This window comes from Gavialis gangeticus, unplaced genomic scaffold (genome assembly GCF_001723915.1).
Source record: "Gavialis gangeticus isolate Ggan-Ray unplaced genomic scaffold, GavGan_comp1, whole genome shotgun sequence".
Lineage (NCBI taxonomy): Eukaryota > Metazoa > Chordata > Crocodylia > Gavialidae > Gavialis > Gavialis gangeticus.
In genome coordinates this window covers 124,439,418-124,457,513 of record NW_017728992.1, presented here as the reverse complement: position 1 = coordinate 124,457,513, position 18,096 = coordinate 124,439,418, and the positions used below count along the sequence as shown (strand labels likewise).

The 18,096-nt window shown below is 42.7% G+C and overlaps 1 protein-coding gene across 1 annotated transcript in view; it reads right to left on the bottom strand.

Annotated features, from left to right (window-relative positions):
• The window catches only part of CLVS1 (clavesin 1), a 250,228-nt gene that overhangs the window by 165,357 nt on the left and 66,775 nt on the right, over positions 1-18,096 (bottom strand). The window contains exon 3 of the mRNA XM_019527715.1: positions 15,507-15,681. Within this exon, the coding sequence (XP_019383260.1) occupies positions 15,507-15,681 (175 nt within the window). The remainder of the gene's footprint in view (positions 1-15,506; positions 15,682-18,096) is intronic.

Sequence of the window (18,096 nt, the reverse complement as noted above, 5' to 3'; positions counted from 1 at the left end):
GTACTAATGTGCTGACTGGCAAGAGAGAAAGACTACCTCTTTCCCAAAATAGTGGAGTGGCTAAGGTTCTCACCAGAGACAGGACCTAGGTTCTTCTAGGCTCCCTCACACAGAAAGGGCTTGTCCCTCTCTCTTCTCAACATAGCACTCTAATCATCATGCCATAAGTCAATCATTTGCTAGGACAGTTCAACTTTGGTGTTGCCAGGAGCCACACATAGCATCAAAATGCAGATCACACATGGCGTACACCACAGTCCAAGATTTTCCTTGCTGCAGGTGCTGCACCAGAGGCATGCAAACCCTACTCGCCATTGCATGGGCTTCACCAGCAGAACATGAGCCCCTCCTGCCCCCAGGTCTGAGCAGGCAACACATAGACCCATGGGCCCTCCCCAACCATGGCTGTGGCCCAGGGACCCTATGTTAACTGCACACAAGCTGCATGAGGCCCACAGGCCATAAGCTGGCCTGTCATGGGCTGCAAGAAGCCTGCAGACCACCATTTGTGTAGTTATGATCCAGCCCATCTCCAGCACTCCATTTGAGGCTAGTCTCCTGGTCAGCCCCAGGCTCCAGATGGTGGCAGTGGGTGGTGGAGGGACTGGCTGGGTCACAAGGTTGCTGCAGAGCAGGGTTAGCTGGCAGGCAGCCCCTGCACTGCAGCACCCTCATGCCCCAGCCAGCCCACTGCTACCACCCAGAGCAGGGACAGCCTAGGTGTCCTGGCTCCTAGCTATGCCTCTGCTCACAAGCCCTCTGGTGGAAAGTCAAAGGTGTGCATGCAAAACACTCTATTAGCCCTTAATGTGTGGCTGCTCACAGCACATGCCAGCTTTAACACCACTTCATCTTCCACAGATTTAGTATGTTCTAAGTATACTATGTCACTTCACCCTTTAGTCTGTCCCAGCCATGTAGTTGGCCCAAAAAATACATCACCTACAAAAATCCTTGCCTCTAATAAGAGAAAGTCTTTTGGGAGTGTAAAACAAAAAAGTTTTCACAAAAGCCTTTGTGCTGAAATATTTTGAGATTAACAAAGGCCCAAAGATCTTGGTTACACATAGAATTTTTTAAGATTGTTCTTGATTTATGTATGTATTTGGCCATGGGATGTATCTGTGTACTACAGACCTAAGCCATAGCTATTTTTCTTTTAGAAACCACTCAAAAATACTTGTTTCCTATTTAAAGAAAAGTTATCAGCCTGCAACTTTTAGGGATTCTTATCCATATTATTATAATAGTCTTTTTTCTGCCTAATTCTTATGCCAAGGTCCATGAGACCTATATTAAAATGTAAAATAAACCATTAAAAATGCTACTAAGCTTAACATCTCCAACTTGTATTACTTAGGGAACATAAATGCAGTCTGCTCTTATCAAGAGCCTAATACTATGAAAAGCCTCTGCCTGACAAATATTGTTATTCTGATAAGTTCTACTAAGCAGTTAATTCCAATTTCTAAGTACAGATGTGAGTCTGTAGCCTGCTGTGCTTTTTTTGGTTCTTTGTTCTATTTAGACTCCCTGGAGATATTAGGCAAAAATCAACATGGATGTTCTTTCAGTGAGAGCAAATCTGTTTATCTAACTTTATTTTATATATAATGAGTCAATCCACATTCTCCTTTACTAAAATTTCAAAGGCATCTCTGATTGACAGCTCAGAGAACACTTCACTCCACACCAGATCACAACAGCTGTTCGGGAATGTGCAAGAATTTTGGAAGATTTCATGCTGATCTTATTTTATTGCTTACTAAATGCTCATCCACTGTAATCCAAGTTAACTTGTTGTGACTAGTTGTGCAATAAAAAAGGATAACATTATAAAAGACAATCCACTCCTGGCAAAAAAATTAAATCATGGAGCAGCTTGGTAAATTAGGTATACAAGATGTACTTCATGTGCATTTCTTACAAGTGTATGAGTTTCACCCAAGTACCCTCCTGTGTGGAAATACATGTTTGGTGTGCACAATTGATTTTGTTGTAAAACTTGTAGTAAAAATGTCCATATTTTAGAACTCAGATTTTTTACTTATTTTTGTCATAGATGTCTGGGAGGTATCTTGAGCTCCACTAGAGGACACAATCAATTCTGATATGTAAAAGTGGCCAAAGCAATGACCATCCTGGGAATCCTGGGCTTGGCTCTGTTCTGAAACAGTCATACATTTCTTCTTGTGGGCAGTTACCTATTTTCTTTTCAGACAAGGCAATTCTGATTCCGACCAGACTGTTCCCTCAGGTATAGACAAATGTGTGTTATGCCTGGTTGAGTACAAACCTGTATATTTTAAGCCTGTATATTTCAACCTGGATATATAAAGCAGGTTGAGGTATTCTAAGCTATGTCTTCCAGACTGGACCCATGTGCTTCCAAAGTGGCAGGATGAAGCAGGGGTATATTCGTGCAATTTTATCCTTTACTTGTTGAAGAAACCATTCCTTTGTCTCAGAGCCCAGCTTATTATCTTCCATTGTCTCTCATTCTCTTTTCTGGAAATGATTATTGAAAAGGCAACTCTGACAAATCCAGAATTTATAGATTTATGTATATTTCTTCCAATCTGAGTTTAGGCTTAGATGTGAGAGAGGGACCTGGTTTAGCTGTAGGACTAGCCAAGGTGAGAGATGAAAAACTATGAAGGGCTTGCCAGCTTTTTGAATGCAGCTTCCCAAAGACTACCAAAGGAGGAGCAAGCTACAATGAAGGGCATTGCATTTGGGATGCTTGTTTCCTAATGATTTGTGGTATCTTATGTTTGATTTATTTATTTATTATTTTAGTAAAGAGCAATGTTGTGTTCAGAAATTCTATGCAAAGTCTTTCCAGATCTGGTTTTTACCCTTATAGTGTGGCGACCAAAGAGTTAAACTGTAAGTCAGGAGGCTTATGTCTCTTATGGGCAAAAGTGTGCTTAAGTTGGGAATAGAAGGAAGGAGGAGGGAGTCTGAAGAGTTAATACTAAGCCCAGGGGGTACAATTAGTTCAACCTGAGTTCCATCTTCTAGAAGGGGATGCTGGATGGAAAATATGCACATTTGAAACTGTGGCCATGAACAGGTGTTACATTTGTGCTGGGAGAAAAACCTTTCTCCTGGCACAAAAAGAGAGTGTACTGTACAGTCATACAAGAGAGTTCTTGTGGAAGAGAACTGGCTCCTCTGCAAGAAATTCGATTGAATACTTACCAGGAATATCTCCCTTTTCCCAATCTAATTTGAAGGGCTATACACTTCTCTCATTCTCTGCTTTCCCTCCCCAATATTCCACAGTCCTCTGCTTTCCCTCCCCACCTCTAGGAGATGTGCAGGGAGGGGGAGCACTGGCTCTCTGATAGTTTGCCCAGAGATGAGCTGTTAAGGAGCCCTGTAGGGACCCTGCCATAACAAATTTTGCCTCCATCTTGTGAATCAGCTGACTGGTGTGCGGAGGGGCATTTTTCTGCGTGGGGAAACCTCCCAGAATGGGATCCCACTGTGATAATGGCCTTCTTTTTCACCATTCAGCTGATTGGAGGGAAGGAGTGAGCATTCTCCCGTAGTGGAAATCCTACCAGAATGGGTTCCCACTGTAACAGAGTGCCCCAGAGCCCCCCAGACTGTTCCAGTTCAACCCAGAAGCAGGCTGCCAATTCTGGTAACAACTTCAGAGACATTCGTGCTGTAGGAAATGTATGCCTGTCCCTGGCCTGTGTCTAGCAGCTCCAAGACAGGGGTAGTCAGTGAATTCGCATCAGATTCCTTAGATTCCAGAAGCTTGCAGTACACACAGGATTCAATGGATGGATATCCTGACAGGCATCTGATGAGAGTGGGGGGAGGAGTGATGTGCTTGACCAGATTCTATCATACCCACAAAGCAAAATTGTTAGGGAAGAAAATCATTTTGCGTTGATGCGAAATTTTGATTGTAAAAATAAAATACATGTTTAAAATGGTAAAACAAATAATTTCAAAACAAAAATGATGTTGAAACAGAGAGCTAGGGCCATCCCGGGGGGGAGGGGGGGACAATTGGGGCGAGTGCCCCAGGCCCTGCACTTTGAGGGACCCCACGGAGCCAGGCGGAGCAGCGAGGCAACTCTGTGCTGCCACCGGCTTCATGTCTGGCCGCTTGGCACCCCCCCTCCACCCTCCCATGGCTGAATCCACTGCCAGTTTCCTCACATCCGGGGGCTGAGCCTCACACAGGCTGATTTGCCCTGGGTCCCACACCCTGCTCGGGTCGTCTCTGCAGAGGACTATCTTTTCCTTTTTTTTCCTAAACAAAATGTTGTTGAAACTTTCTTGGAGTTCCAGGAAAACATGTCACTTTTGATAAAACAGTCTTTTCTGACTGAAAGCCTCCATCATAAGATTTTGACCAGCCGTAGTTTTGTTAGGTTTTTTTTTCATCTCAGCTCCAAACAAAAACAAATGTTGTATGACTCGAATTCCCCATGAGACAGAAATTCCATTTTTCCATTAGCTCTACTCTCTGATCTGTATTTTTCATCATATTGATATATGTTTGCACATGATCTTAAAAGCAGTGAGTAGGTTACTTTTTAAGATAAAATGTGTATATAATTTAAAAATTAAAGGAACCATTTTTCTGATGGGGTAACTCCCCTGAATTTAATTTTCTGGCTTTAATTTAATCTGTGTGTCAGTTTTTATCACTATTTTTCTTATACAGCACGTAAAGTGTGGTACAAAATTTTGATAACAACTCTAACCCTACTGCCGATTTTTTCCTTGGCTTGGAGCTTTACTTGAAACTAGGGTGCAGCTAAAGAACTTTCAACCAAACCAATTAGCTTGATCAACTTGTCTGATTTCAGCCACTGCACTGTTTGGTGTAAGTGTGATTGTAAGCCATTAGGTAAACGTGTCACCAAAAATCTTCCCCTTTTGTTGACATCTTTAACAAGTGGTGCTGAGTGAAATCTCACCAGTGCTGAACAGAGTAGAAAAATGAGCCCCATCACTTGCATGTCATGGCCATTAGTACATCCCAGTATGTTGTTAGCTTTTTGTACAACAATATTACAGTGCTGACTGTTTGCAATCCCATATAAGCCCCAAGAACATAATGCTTAAATAAATCTTGCAAGTAAATCCTGATGAGTTGCAGTTGAATGTTGATCATAACCTTAGGAATAATTAATAGATCAATGCCACATGCACAGAAATATAACTATACAACAGGAGCAAGCAGAAAGAGAAAATAGGCTGTGAAGGAGAAAAGCTGATAATAATAAAAAGGTAAAAATACAAATTTAAAATTCAGCATGTTCCTGGCAAAATTGTTTTTATTTTACCATCTTTCTCCCACTTTGCTACGGAATAAGAATTTGTCTTTAATATGTAAAACCTTTAAAGATCAGTCAGACCTAGAAAGGAACACAGTATCTGCTAAAGTATACAGTTGCTATTTCTTCATGACGAAAGAACAGAACTCATTAATCAGAACCTGTGCTGGCAGTAGAAGCAAATTTGCCCTTACACTTTTGAAACATTAATTAAAGTGCCATGCTGTACACATAGGTAGTTAGCATTACAACAACCTTTGTTTTAGCTGGTGACACTTGGCTACTTATAGGTCACTGAATAGAGTACTTGAGAAGTAAGGTAGTTGCCCTGTTGCATGGCAGAGAAAAATCCTGCCCTAATAAACAATAGGAATGAGCAAAACGTAATTTTAGACCAGCTAGAGGTTTAACTAGAATGCTACCTCCTTGGGTATCTGCAAACCTCCATACTCTCTGTAAGAGACTTGTATAGTATCTATATATCATTCATTCCTTTGCTAGCAGCAGGTGAGAGCTAACTACTATACGTCTTATATTATAGGATTAATTAACAAATGCACTGAGTAATGTTTGTTCTCTTTACTTAGTATCATTATATTGCAGGAACAGTTTAATAAAAACCTAAGGAACTGAGCTGCCAAGACAAGTGATTCTCTTCCACTTGAATGAAGAATATGATCCAACTTGAAAGTGACAAGAAACATCACTAACTACACAGATTAATTATTAAATCAGTCAAGCAGTGGGGTTTGCTAACTGAACTTTCTTGTAGTTAACATAGCCTCTTAAACTCCTTTGATAGCCTATCTTTTAAAGAAAGGGCCTGTGCTAGTGAATGTGAATCAGGATCAGAGTTCCCGTAAATTGCAGGACTTAAGGTAATAAATATTATAAAAGGAAGGCCTAAATCTGCATAGGATTTGGGTTTGACCCTACCTATAGTTAAAAACACTGAGCAAATTTCCTCCTTACTGTGTCTCCATCTATTTCACTTAACTTATTCAGAAAATTTGACTGCCAAATCTCATGTCAAAAAAAAAATCTCATTTTGAAAAAAGGAGTTAAAATAATCAGCCACTGTATTTGGATATGTTCTACATCACGGAACAAATACCACTCAGATCTTCTGTAGAGTATATAAACCATGAAAGTAGAACTTAAGCACTTTATTTAAGATGTCCAAAGTATCTCACACATTGGGTCTTTACCTCCCCTACAAAGATTTTGTTTGCACTTCAAAAATATTTGAAACAATTAAAAAGTATATCTGGGTAGTGACAGCTGTGTTAAAATAATAACAATAAAAAACCTTACTGGGATTATTGAAGTAGCAACCATAGGAATCAGATGAAAAAGACTTCAGTCCCCTGCTAGCTCTGTTTTATATAAGGGTTCTCAACTCAGTTGTTCTGATGTTAGATGAATGGCATAAGGTTGTTTGATATCAGATTGGTCGATAACTTTCCAATGAGAAAGGGCAGCTTTACCTCTCGACTGAGGAGCAGGGATAAACAGGATGGCTATGGAGAGTTGTTCTTTAGAAATTCAGAGTGTTTTGATTGCTGTTCTTCGACCAACCTTTGCAAACCAAACTATGGGGTTTACAATTCCCACTGCAAACTGAACTCTTTGGCAGTTTCCATAGCTTTTGTGACTTATTTCCTTTCTTTGTAATTTTAGAAAGACAGTTTTGTTTCCATATATATTTTTGTAACTTTGGTGGTATTTGTTTTCACCTGCCACTGAGAAAAGCAGCCTACAGGTAACACATGAAATACAGGCACTTAAGGTTGCGATTTATTGGAAAATAATGTGGCCTTAGGAGTTATAATAAAAATATTCAAATAAGGCACTGAATTGCAGCTCAGGTGATCCTTGTTCAATACTATGTGCTCAGGACTAGTCACTTATAGACAAAAAAAAAGGATCTAGGTGCCTTACACAGGACTTCATCTGGCTTTAGGCAGCTGTGTCCAAAACTAATCTAAAAAAGACCCCACTGGGCATGTCTACACGTACATTTACTCCAGCTTAAATTTACAGTGTAGTAAGTTACTGCGTAGTAAGACAGAATAGGCTGGCATCTACATGTGCAGGCATTACAATGAATTAACACTGTGTGTGGACTGACTTGGAAGTAAAATTAGTCCCAAGTCAGTCCATGCACAGTGTTACTGCATAGTAAGGCATTTATATATGTGTTACTGTGCAGTAGCTAATCAGGCATAAATTTAATATCAAATGTATGCTTAAGTCAGCGGATTGGCATCAAATTTATGCTCAAGTCAGTATAAGTCTCTATATTTAAAGTGCAGTACAGGCATGCGTGTGTAGATGTGCACCTGTACTGTGCAGTAATTTTAGTTACTGTGCAGTAAATGTGCATATGTAAATGAGTCCACTGAGAGGTTGTCTGAAAATTGTCTAGGCATTTGACTCATATATACATCCAGAAATGTCCCGAACTGAAATTGAGAGACCCAATCTGAGGGGGATCTCAGAACATAAGTAATGCATACCAACAGGAATGGGACCTGCGCAAAACAGACTTGTAGGTGTTTCCTTTTTAAAATATGATTGCCATAGGAAGAAGTGGCAGATCTGGTTTTGTGCCCTCCTCAATATAAGGAGGTTCAAACTTGCATCTCTTACATACCAGCAAACCTCCAAACTACCAGGCTATAGGCTAGGCTGGACTGGGATAGCAGCCTCTGCACTTCTTGTTGAACCTGGGCCCTTGTGCATATAGAAATGCCAGATTTATGTGGAATAGAGAAGGAGAATGCACAAGGAAGAGTATGACTCTTTAGCTTAGAGGTTGGGAATCTTGGACTGTTTCCTGGGTACCTGTGGAAACTGGACCTGTAGTGTGTTCCCCTTATGGGAAGAATAGGCTGTGATTCTCTCTTTTAAGGGACAGACTGGTAAAGGAGTTGGAACTCCAGGTGTCTCCATTCAAACATTCTTAGTAAAGCACTTGCAGCAGCTTTGGGGAAAAGTCTGTGAAAGTTCCTGAGAGGAGACTTAACGATTGTGCAGACCAAATGATAACTATATTTGAATGGGAAAAAATGTATCTGGATTTATTACAGTTCTCTCAGGTAGGCAGAGCTAAAGTTTGGTTTAAGGTTTCTTGAAGGACCTAAGCGGGAGTATTAGTACTCAACGTAGGCGAGGAAACCTAAAGGCTTTGACTTACTGACAGAAGAACCCTTGAGCAAAGCACAGTAGGAAGGCTGGGTTGTAAAGGGCTAGTCCCTATAAAGGGCTCATGGCTTGACTTTCTCTTCAAAGAAGGGCTAACACTTTGCAATTCCCAGTCATCAAGTTATAGGCATAGAAGAGGTAGGCTAGGGACAGAAGTTACACCTAAACTGGTTTAAGTGATCAGAAACTGGTTTAAACCTGTAACAAAACAGAAGTTCAGGGCACATAAACAAGTTTCAAAATGGCCAAAACTGATTTAAGATAAGCCTGGTTGAATGTAGTATCAGACTTAACTGATTAGGACCAAAGCAGTTTATGAAACTTCTGTTTGAGACTGTCCTGGTTTAAGTTAAAACAGAGTCCCTCAGCATCCTAGCTTGATTTCCAGCCATGGGGTGAGTTGGGCTGTGCTGTCTGCTCCAGCAGGGGGAGGGAGAAGGGGGGAGGCAGAGACTGCCCCCCCAGGCAAACCCCAGCTTGGGTATGGGGCCAGGAAGGGAAGTTAACCCCTTCTTCCCCCAGTTAAGCCCCCTTACCCCAAGTACAGAGCAGCCCTGCCCTGCTAAATATACTGAAATTTACTGCTGGCTGCCCCTGTGGCCTACAAATCCAAGAGACACCTGGAAGCAGGAAAAGGAGTGATGAGAAACCCTGCAGAGTCCTGTTGTTGTGATTCTGAACTGAAAATCCTAGAGACCTTGTGGGCAGCAGGAAGAGAAAGTGAACACACAGCCATGCTTTGCCCCTCCCCCACCACCCCCTTGGGTTTTGGCTTGAGCCACTGCAGGCATGTGGCTGCATTTCCTCAATCAAAAGTAAATGTGTGTCCAGTTGTTTCTCAGTTTATTCTTTGCAGCTTAGACTAACCTATGAAGACTGAATTGATTTACCTTCAGGCTTCTTAACTGTCTGTATTTAGCCATAAAGATCCTGTGATCCAAACTTGACAGACAGGGTTAAGGTTAGTGCAGACCTTAATGGAGAACCAGAGCTCCAAAAACCATGCTTTGGATGCAAGACACTGTGAGAAAGAGAGAGTCACCGTCAGCCTGATGCTACAGGTGCTCCAGCAGCAGCAGCAACAAGCGGCAAGGCAGACGGCTATACAGGAGCACCTGATTCAGCAACAGGTTTGGGCACAAAGGGGCCCGTTGGACATTAGGATGCCCAAGATGACTAAAGAGGATGATCCAGAGGCCTTTTTAGAAATTTTTGAAAGGACAGCCATAGCGTCTGGATTCGAAAAGGCGAGATGGGCGGGACAATTAGGAGTCCTCTTGATTGGACAGGCCCAGGCAGCCTATAGGGCCATGACCTGGTTAGACACCCAGGACTATGATAAGGTGAAGGGCGAGATATTGCAAAGGCTTAATATAACCCCAGAAAGACACCGGCAGGAGTTTAGAGGGAGGAAGCAAAAGTATCCCGACTTCTGTAGCAAAGCATTATAGATCTTATGAATAAATGTCTTAAACCCGAAGTCAATTCCAAAGAAGAAATTTGTGACCAAATACTGTTGGAACAGATTAAAGCTGATTTGGAGGAAGACACCCAGAGATGGGTAAGGTGCCATTGCCCCAAGTCTTCCCAAGAAGCCCTGCAATTGGCGGAAGACTTTGATGTGGCACAAGGAGAAATGCAGCAGGATCGAGGTACAAGAGGGACAGGAGCAGGCTATGGGCAGGAGGCAGACCGAAAAGGTGAAAGAGAGAATAAAGGAAATAAGAAAGGAAGTCCAGTGGGGCCGGTCTGTTTCACCTGTAGGAGAAGGGGTCATATAGCCTGAAACTGTTCCCGGGGTTTATGGACAATACTGGGACCAAGAGAAACTGAGACAGAACCCACAGATCATTGAACAGAGCAAAGGGAAGCACAAGATGCAGAACTGATGGATTGTGGTGTAGGGAACAGTTCGACAGGTATGGTAAAACCCCTACCTGAGGTGACTGTGTGAGTGGAAGGCTGGCCGGTTCAGGCCGTGGTTGATACAGGATGCACCCAATCTCTGGTTTGCCCATCATTGATCGCCTGGAAACAAGCCCCGAGATGTGCTGGTGGGCAGATGGTCTGCCTCCATAGACAAAAGGCATACTATGAACGCCATTTATAGCACATGCAGGTGAATGGGGTCAGCAGAAGAATCCCAGTGGGTTTGGAGGAAAAGATTTTGTACCCTATGATATTGGGTAGAGATTGGCCAGAAATTTTTGAAGTTTTAGCATCGCTCTATAGTCCCGAAGGCACTAGGGAAGGACTAGTCGGGGCAGGTACAGGGACAGAAGAAGAACTGGAGGTAGAAGCACTGGCCAGTAGCAGTCAATTCCGTGAGGCCCAGGAGAGTGATGAAGAACTGTGGGCCTTCAGGGAAACCGAACAAGTGAGAATCGACCAGCAGGTAACGCACCCCGAACAAAATAACCCGGTGCCATGGTGTGAGATGCGTAAGGGTTTATTATACAGGATTAAGAGGGGTAAAGCCGAAGGGGAGGAGGTGGCACAGTTGATCATACCCAGGCCTTACAGAGAGCCACTTCTATGCTTAGCTCATAGGAATTCCTTGGGGGGACATCTAAGCAAAAATAAGACTGAAGCCCGCCTAGCTAGATGGTGTTTTTGGCCCCACATGTATGAGGAAGTGGAAGGATTCTGTCAAGTCTGTGAAATATGTCAGAAGGTGAGCACTTATAAACTTCCCAAGGTGCCACTGCAGCCAATGCCAGTGGTTAGAGAGCCTTTTTCTAGGGTGGCTTTAGACGTAGTAGGCCCTAACCTCGGAGTGTGGTGGGGCACCAGTTTGTTTTAGTGCTAATAGATTATGCGACCAGGTTTCCAGAGGCTATCCCATTGCGAGCTGTGACAGGGCCAAGGGTCGCAGAAGAACTAATGAAATGGGTAGCAAAATTTGGTATCCCTAGGGAGATTATTATTCACCAGGGGTCTAATTTTATGTCCCTAGTATTGGGTTCCATGTGCAAAGTGTTACAGAGCTGTCATTTAAGGATGGCAGTTTACCACCCCCAAATGAATGGTCTGGTGGAACGCTTTAATGATACCCTTAAAGGGACGTTGCACCAATGTGCCCAGGTAGAGCCGAGAAAGTGGAACCTACTGGTGCCCCCTTTGCTGTTTGCAATTTAGGGATACCCCGCAAGCATCGCTGGGGTATTCACCATTTGAGTTAACCTATGGACACAGACCCAGGAGTTTGTTAGACGTAGTGAGAGAAGGGTGGGAGACAGACCCTAACACAGGAAGAGGGGCGTCAGAGTATGTGCGGGATTTAAAAGAGCGCCTCCAGTTGGCAAGGGAAGTGGCACAGGAGAACCTGAAGCAGGCACAAAGTAAACAAAAGGAGAGATATGATATGCACACTAAGAAGAGGGAGTTGAAAGTGGGGCAAAAGGTGCTGGTGCTGTTGCCTGGTTCAACAAGTAAGTTCTTGACATGTTGGCAAGGCCCTTTTATGGTACTAAGAAGAATGGGACCTGTAGATTACGAGATATTACGCCCAAGGGCCAAGAGAGAAAAACAGGTGTACCACATAAATCTTCTTAAAGAGTGGCACGAGCCTGAGGGCCTATTGATATCTCCTGACCCCGAGCCAGAGGAGTTTGGGCACCAGGTTACGAACCATCCTGGAGACCCCGGAGACTGTGAAAGGGTCCCTGTGGGGAACCAATTGGAGGTAGGACAGCAGAAACAGCTGCAAGGTTTAATCAAAGAGTTTGAGGACGTCTTCACGGATAATCCGGGGAAAGCTGCAGGGGCTGAACGCAAAATTGTGACCAATGAGGGGCATGTAGTATGGGAGAAATGGTGGAGGATCCTGTACCATAGGTAGCAACCTATTAAGGAGGAGCTGGAAAAGATGTTAGCTCAGGGGATTATCACACCATCATGCAGCCCATGGCGTAGTCCATTAGTAGCCGTTACAAAACTGGAAGGGAGTCTGTGGATATGTGTAGATTTTCACAAGCTAAATGCCCTGACACAATTTGATGTGTTTCCCATGCCGCAGGTGAGCAAATTAGTAGAGCATATAGGTCAGGTGAAGCTTATATCAACGTTAGATTTATCCAAAGGCTATTGGCAAGTGCCTTTGAGAAAGGTAGACCAACCCAAGACCGCCTTCAGTACACCATGGGGTCTTTTTGAATTTAAAAGAATGCCATTTGAGCTTAATGGGGCAGCAGCCACTTTCCAGAGGCTGATCGATTGGGTACTCGCTCCACACCAAAGTTACGCCTTGGCATATATTGATGATGTTGTAATTTACACAGTCATGGGAACAACAACTAAGGGCTTTAAGGGCCATCTTACTTGAGCTCAGGCAAGCAGGACTGACAGCAAACCCAAAGAAGTGCGCGCTGGGAAAGAGGGAAACCAAATATTTAGGATTTTTAGTGGGGTAAGGACTTGTGAGACAGCTCGCTGACAAAGTGAGAGCTATTAGAGAATATCATGGTCCTACGAAGAAGAAGCAAACGAGGGCCTTCTTAGGGCTTGCAAGTTACTACCAGAGGTTTATACCCAAATTTGCAGAGATAGCAATCCCTTTAGTTGAGACTATTAAGGGCAGAAAGTCATATGGCATTGAATGGAACGCGGGTCAACGGAAAGCCTTTGAAGACCTTAAGCAGGCCTTGTGCTAAGAGGTAATTCTCCATACCCCCAATTTCGCACTGCCCTTCACTCTGCAGACCGACACTTTGACGTTCACGCTAGGAGCAGTTTTATCTCAGGACATCACTGGAGTGGAGCGGACAGTAGCCTATGCTAGTCGGAAATTGAATGAACATGAGAAAAGGTATTCCACTGTGGAACGTGAATGTCTCGCTATCCATTGGGGGGTGGACTATTTTCATTATTACCTGTTGGGCTTCAAATTTAAATTGATAACTGACCATGCCCCTTTGAGATGGCTAAACACTGCAAAAATGGATAATGTCTGCATAATGAGGTGGGCATTGGCTCTCCAACTTTTTCGATTCTGCATTGCATACAGACCAGGAAAGGTGAATACAGTGGCGGACTTCCTATCACGTTGTGATGAAGATGGCTTGAATGAGGGGAAAAGGAGAGAGGAAGAAGAAGAAGGCAGCAAATTGAATGGGAACATAGTAAGGCAAGAAGGTGAAGCACCTTATGGTGTTTTGAGGGGTGGGATGTGTGGGAAAGAGAAAGAGTCACCGTGCTCCAAAGCACAAGGGCTAAACAAAGCTCAGCTGCCCCAGGTCCACAGCTTCAAGGAGCCCGGGAGAGATCTCCCTTACCCAGGTGTTTCTGGAGGGGAGGGGCAGGAACTCCCACGCTGGTATAAAGAAGAGCCCAGGACAGGAAAGAGTGGGGAGCGTAGAACCGGAAGGAAGAGGAGGAGCAAGCCGACACACGCTGCATGGAACCCTGAGAGCGACGTGCAGAGCTGGTCACGTTGAAAGACCAACTGGCTGATCAGAACCCGGTGGAACGGGCAAGGGTGTAGGGGTGGTGGAGCCCTCAGGAACGTAGGACCTTCTCAGGACGACAGTGAGATTACTAATGGGACTACACGTACAGGTACTGAACCAACTCCTTTAACATCAAGTCGTGGCAGACAAACGTGGGCATGTAAATCTCCGATTAGAACTGGTCCCACCCTAGTTGATCGGCAGGTGGTGTCCTACAGGTCTGCAAGCGACTGAGATACTTGACAGACACCATGTTGGAAGATTTGTTTATTAGGAAATGCATTGCTTCCTTTACACTGGAAAGACTAGAGTGTTTGGTTGAGTTAAGTTAGTCTACCAGTGAGGGACACTGAAGCAAGAGTTGCATTTATATCTGGAAAAGGTAATTTCATGATTTTTGATGTTCAAGTTTCAGTAAAATACCTGCAAATTTTCCATAAATGGGACACAGACTAAGGATTTTTCCTTATAGAAATAACTTGGCACCCTGGATAATAAATAAATTAGAGAAAATTACATACAATCTGCAAGCCAAAAAATTAGCTGAACTCAGTCATTGTCAATTACTCATTAGAGCTAAAAAAAGTAAATAGCAGGGGAGACTATTTGTATGATACTTGAGACTTAGCGGGGAACCTCTGTACTGAAAAAAACCATGAGAAAGTGCATTTTTCATTAAATCTCCCATTGTAAAGATGCATTCAAATAATTTTTTCACAGTGATATTGTGGGTATGTAACTATATCAAGCCTCAGAGTCTTTTGAGATTCACTCATTGTTATTCAATAGTAGCGATGAACCTGAACTGAAATGTTGTGATCTGAACCCTCCTCAAATGGCGAGACTTGGGCTCATCTTAGTTAGCTCAAAGCATAGTGCAGACATGCGCTAAGCCTCCATTATTTTTTAGTTGCCTTATCCCTGGCTTTCACTTAGCTAATTTTACCTTATTCCTTATTTATTTACATGTGTCAAATGCACATACCTCCCCTGAACTGGACTAATAATGCAATGTCTGATGTTTTGTCAGGCATGGAAGGAGCATTCCACAGGAAATTAAAGCAGCCTGGATGACAATACTTTGATTCCCAAAATGAGTCTTCCCTCCCTCTTACCATTCTCCCAAGCTCAAAAACTTTTGAGCAAATGTTTCCACCCTGTTTTTATCTCTTGACAAGCACAACTGTTCTCTCCTCCTTCCAACAGCCTGCATGTACACCTGCACCCACACATGTACTGCATGCTCCATAAAACAGATGTTGCAGGATTTTTAATCCCCATGAGTTCTCGGATGGATTAAAACTCAATTCTCTAAGCATCATTCTTAATCGCTACACTAAGTAATACATGCTTATGTTAACCATCACTTACAATGTAAACTAAAGCAACAGATAATCAAATATAAACACCTGAAATTCAGGCTAGGCTACACCTGGATGGCACTGTCATGACTTTTTGATTGTTTTTTTACACCTGTGTCTGGCTCAGTAACTGCTGTAACAAAACCCAGGTGGTATGTAGGCACCTCTCACATTCTACGTACCTGTAACCCTTCAATGGCCAGCTTGAGGATGGAAGGTGTTAGCTTGGAGGCTTGCTTGAAGGAGAAATTGCTCCAATCTATAATTAAAATGAAGCCATTTATCTGAAGTTCTTGATCTTCAATGAGAACTTCCAAGGATAACAGAATAGCCCGTAGAATATCGATGAAGGAATTCCTAAGACCAAAGTAGAAATACAAAAGGGTTGAAAATGCAGATATGCCATGGATTTCACATACATAAGGGGCTAACTGATTTATTTTAACAACGTTCTTTTAAAAACACAGCTATTTTAAAACATACTGCCAAGGGTTTCCTGTTAGAAAACACACATTCTAATATTTAATTTGATAACTTGTGTTTTCTAAGGAATAAAATGGACTTAGTTAAACCCCAGATCTTTGTGTGGCATCATTTGTAATAGATTTTAGCTAAGTTATACTGGGAAAATATTTCTCAGTAATAAATGAAACAGCTTTAGGCTATCAGTTTAAACTTTAAACTCCTGAACTCTTGGGTACATTCCAAAAGTCTACTCTAGCATCTATGCTATTAGGAGGAAGATAAGAAGCAGAAGGGCAACTCTGTGTATGACTCACATAAATGACTTCGTTATAAATAAAAGAGAAGCTGTCTGACTTGTTTTTCCAGAAGGAGGGGAAGATTTTAGTCAGACTTTAGACACTACTCAGCTTATATGACTCAGACACAAAATAACATCTCCAAATAGGAGGAGTGTGCTAATTAACAGCTAGCAATTAGTAGTTGCAAGGCTTTACTTATCACAAAAAAGAATCCTTAACACCAACTTGAGGAATAAGACAAGACATTTGTAGAGCCTTTCAGTGAAGAATGAAGTATAACCTTCTAGATGAAACTGATGACATTATACTTGTGATCCTTGTTATTTTTGCATTATTCTTAAGTTTCTGAGTTTTCTGCTCCTATGGAAAGGTAGCTGCCATTTTGCTACAGGAAAGATAAAGAATATAGTCTCACATAGAGACGTTAGATGTGTTCTTTTCTACTGCTTTCTTTAGTTTACAAGGGTTCATTTTAAACCTAAAGTTATGTGATTTCAATCTGTGTATGGAAAAATAAGAGGTACTCATAGTCTAAGAAGACTGGAACTTTTCTTTCCTCCCCCAATACATAAGGCCATATTTATCCCTTTTTAGAAGTAAGGACAACTCTGCTGACCCATGTCAGAGCTGAATTGTGTTCTTGGTCTTTTTTTCTTTCCCTTTGGCAATTTTTGACCTAAAAGTTAATAATTCTGTCTTAAAGAAAGTACATCTTGGAAAGTCAGTTTATTTTCTGTGCCTCTTTGTTCCTTTGGCGTAATGCACCCAAAAATATTTTCAATAGCTGAGGTGATATGATATTCACAGAGCTTACAGGTGTCACTGAGATCTATGAAAAACTCAGTTTGGATTGAAAGTATGTTTGGCTTTGCTGCCATTGGGCTTCAATGCACCACAGCAAGAGCAACAGGACAACCTCAAACCTAACCAAATTGTACTGAAAATGAATTGGAAAGTCAGCCAGGAGGTAGTGCTTTCCCATGCAGTGTAAGGCAGAAACACAACATTGAGTTAACTTGTTTCACAACAGAACATTTATCCTGATTTCCTTAAAAATGTGATGTGCAAAATGCATATATAACTTTTTCTGTGGAAACATCATCCACGTGAGGTCTCCAGAACTACCCATCGGTCCCTTGGCCAACTACACACAGCCCTGAATTCCCGCCCTTAGACTGTGAGTGTTCAGTTAAACAGCAATAGCATCTTGTCTCATCATGGGAGGGTTGCTACACCTCAATTGTATCTAAACAGTTTCTAGTCAGGATCCACCCCATTTACAATGGGGATAATTTTGTGTAATCTCATACATATGGTTGCTGGTGTTTAGATGCCTTTAATTAACAGGGATCCAGGATTTGACATGCCTCATCTGCTTCATGGTAACTGTTCCTGTGCCTGTCCCAGTGAAGGCTAAACTGGGGCAGCCTTTCCCTGAATAAAACAGGCTTAGCTTGGTTTAGCTTTCACTGACCATAATCTAGAAACAAATACAGAAAAGCAGCTGAGCCATGGTAAGTCCCTACACTTTGTTAATTGTGGGCATAAGTCCATGTGCCTGCAATTACTCCACAGTGGGCATGTCTATTAATGCAAAGCAATAAACTACAGCACAGTTTGCCAGAGGTTATTGCTCCTGGACACAGCATTTGCAAGTGCACCTGCAAGCACAGCATGTTGAGCCAAGGCAGCACAACCCCAGCTGGCAGGAAGCCCAGGGGATCTGCCTGCCAGCATGGGGCTGCTCCTGCCCAACTCAACATGCTGTGGAGGGGCTGGCTGAGGCTCAAGTGTGCTACAGTGTAGGGCTAGCTGGCATGCAGCCCCACACTGTAGCATCCTCATACCCCAGTCACTGTCTACACATGCATTGCAGCAGAGCAAATAATTCTGCCTTAGAATAGTACTTGGATTGGGCTATACTATCCTATGGCAGAGTTAATTATAGAAGTAGGGTCGGAAGGGACCTTGTAGATCTTCAAGTCCAACCCCCTGCCTGGGCAGGAGA